Consider the following 2118-nt stretch of genomic DNA (forward strand, 5'->3'; position numbering starts at 1 on the left):
TCACGTCGTGGCATCGATGTTAATACCATTTCGAAGCATGTCATCAACCAGATATCCGACCTCAAGCATCCTACCTCTGGTCCGACAAAGACTACATATGACAGTACTATACGACACATGATTAGGCGAGCAACCCATTCGGGGCATCTGTTGTAGAAGCAAAACACCTCTATCGAGCTCCTTCATCTCCTCGAGTTTCCGAAACACCGCGTTGAAAGAACTTACATTCGGACTAACGCCTCTACCGCACATTCCCGTCAAAAGGGAAACCGCTTCACGATCTTCCTCAATTTGCAATACTCATTCACAACAACTATGTATGCTTTTGCATCCAAATCCATATTACAATTAGCCATCCACCTGAAATATTCAATGCCTTCTGGAGACCTTCCTTCCTGCAATACAAAGCCCTTTCAATATACTCAAATGAGTTGCCGCATTATCCTTCACACCATTCAACCTCATCTCGGACATCATCGTCTTTGCCTCGTCGAATTTCCCTCTAAGACACAAACCATATATAATTGCATTATAAGTTAGCACATTAGGTGAGCAACCCCCTTTCAGCATCTTGTTCAAAAGCTTATTGGCCTTGACGAATTCTCCTTTCCTGCAATATCCATCGATCATGGTAGTGTAAGTTACAACTTCAGGCAAGCAATCCACCTGAGTCGTCATCTTATCGAGAAGCAAACTTGCACTCTCCATATCACCCTTCTTACAAAACCCATTAATCAAAGTGTTAAATGTAAACGAATTCGGCTTGCACGGCATTTCATCGAACACCTTCTGTGCACTCTCGACCATCCCTTTTTTGCACAGACCACTTATCAGTATAGTATACGAAGACACATCGGGTTGAAACCCACCTTCCTTCACAACGTTATCAAACAAGGATTTGAGTAAATCGATTATGTTAGCCTTAACTAAAACACCCAGAATCGAATTAAATGAAAACAAAGTACTTATCTTTCTCGATTGATTTTGCTTGGTTAAACCAAAAGATTGCAGCTTTGATGTTCCCTTTAGCACCATACGCCTTGATGATTTTGCCGATGAAGAAATCCGAGAGGTTTTGAGATTTCTTAAGGAGTTTAATGGCGGGGTGGAATGAAGAGTGGTGAAAGAGGAGATTTGTGATGGCTTCATAGCATCTGAGATTGTGGGCGTAGTTTTTGGGGTTTGGGTTTGATGCCCAGTTGAAGAAGAAGAGAGCGTGGTATGGGTTGGTTTGTTTGGTGATGACGAGAGTGACAAAGTTTGGGTCCAGGAAAGGGGAGAAGCGGTTTAGAGGCGCTGAACTGATGTTTTTAGGGTTTGGGGTTTTGGGATTTAGGGTTTGGAGAAGGGAGGTTATGGAGTTTAATATGGGGATGAGGTCCAAAGCTTGAACCGAGTTGGTAATGGGCCTGGTTGATGGCAGCGCCATTAGAGATGAAACAAAAGCTTGTTTTCACAGATCTTACTGGCAGTGGAACTGGGCTGAAAAATGAAATTTCCATGTAATTTAAGGATTGCTTAAAACATGTATTTATTCACTCACCTATTCCTCCAATTATGTTTTTTTGGTCATCAAACGTTTTTTTTTCAAAATTATATCTAGTGTTATATTTTGATTCCAATTTGATCATTTGTTGTTAATAAAAAATAATAATGATGTTAAAATATCATCATAAGTTAATGTCCTATCATCATTGAAAATATAAAAAGAATATTATGTCAACAATTCTATTTATTTATTAATGGTAAGTGACCAAAACGAAACCTAATCATAACACTAAATATGATTTTTAAAAAATAGTTAAAGAATCAAAACGAAACTACGATAATAGATGGATGGCTATATACATAGTTTACCCTTAGGGCGTGTTTGGTGTCATCTCACATTACCGGGGGAATAGAATGTCATTCCACATTTGGTTGTCAAACATTCTCAGGCCCCGGTAATCTTTATTCCTTACAGTAGTATTTTGGAGATATTACAAGAAATGTGATTACCCCATTCCCTTAGGTATTGTTGGATTATCGACATTTTGGACTAAAAATGCTCTTAATTTTTTTTTTTTTTTAAATATCATTTTTCTGTCGTTGAATAAAAATATTCTACGAAGGTTAAAT

The 2118-nt window shown here is 38.4% G+C and overlaps 1 protein-coding gene across 1 annotated transcript; it reads right to left on the minus strand.

Moving 5' to 3' along the window:
• On the minus strand, window positions 1–1429 carry LOC120197613 (pentatricopeptide repeat-containing protein At1g09900-like). The gene is made up of 3 exons (XM_039199081.1): window positions 1033–1429; window positions 388–926; window positions 1–285 (listed from the first exon to the last, which is right to left on the minus strand). The coding sequence occupies exons 1-3, from the start codon at window positions 1427–1429 to the stop codon at window positions 1–3; spliced, it is 1221 nt and encodes a 406-aa protein (XP_039055012.1).
• Window positions 1430–2118: the final 689 nt, after the last annotated feature.

This window comes from Hibiscus syriacus, unplaced genomic scaffold (genome assembly GCF_006381635.1).
Source record: "Hibiscus syriacus cultivar Baekdansim isolate YM2019G1 unplaced genomic scaffold, ASM638163v2 tig00117048_pilon, whole genome shotgun sequence".
Taxonomy (NCBI): domain Eukaryota; kingdom Viridiplantae; phylum Streptophyta; class Magnoliopsida; order Malvales; family Malvaceae; genus Hibiscus; species Hibiscus syriacus.

What these genes read in the sequence shown, in the direction of transcription:
- LOC120197613 (XM_039199081.1), bottom strand. Translation starts at nt 1,429, where the DNA reads ATGGCGCTGCCATCAACCAGGCCCATTACCAACTCGGTTCAAGCTTTG. An exon ending in CAAAATCATCAAGGCGTATG is followed by an intron (nt 927 to 1,032) that starts GTGCTAAAGGGA and finishes TGGGTGTTTTAG; the next exon opens with TTAAGGCTAACATAATCGAT. An exon ending in TTTGTATTGCAGGAAGGAAG is followed by an intron (nt 286 to 387) that starts GTCTCCAGAAGG and finishes TTGCAAATTGAG; the next exon opens with GAAGATCGTGAAGCGGTTTC.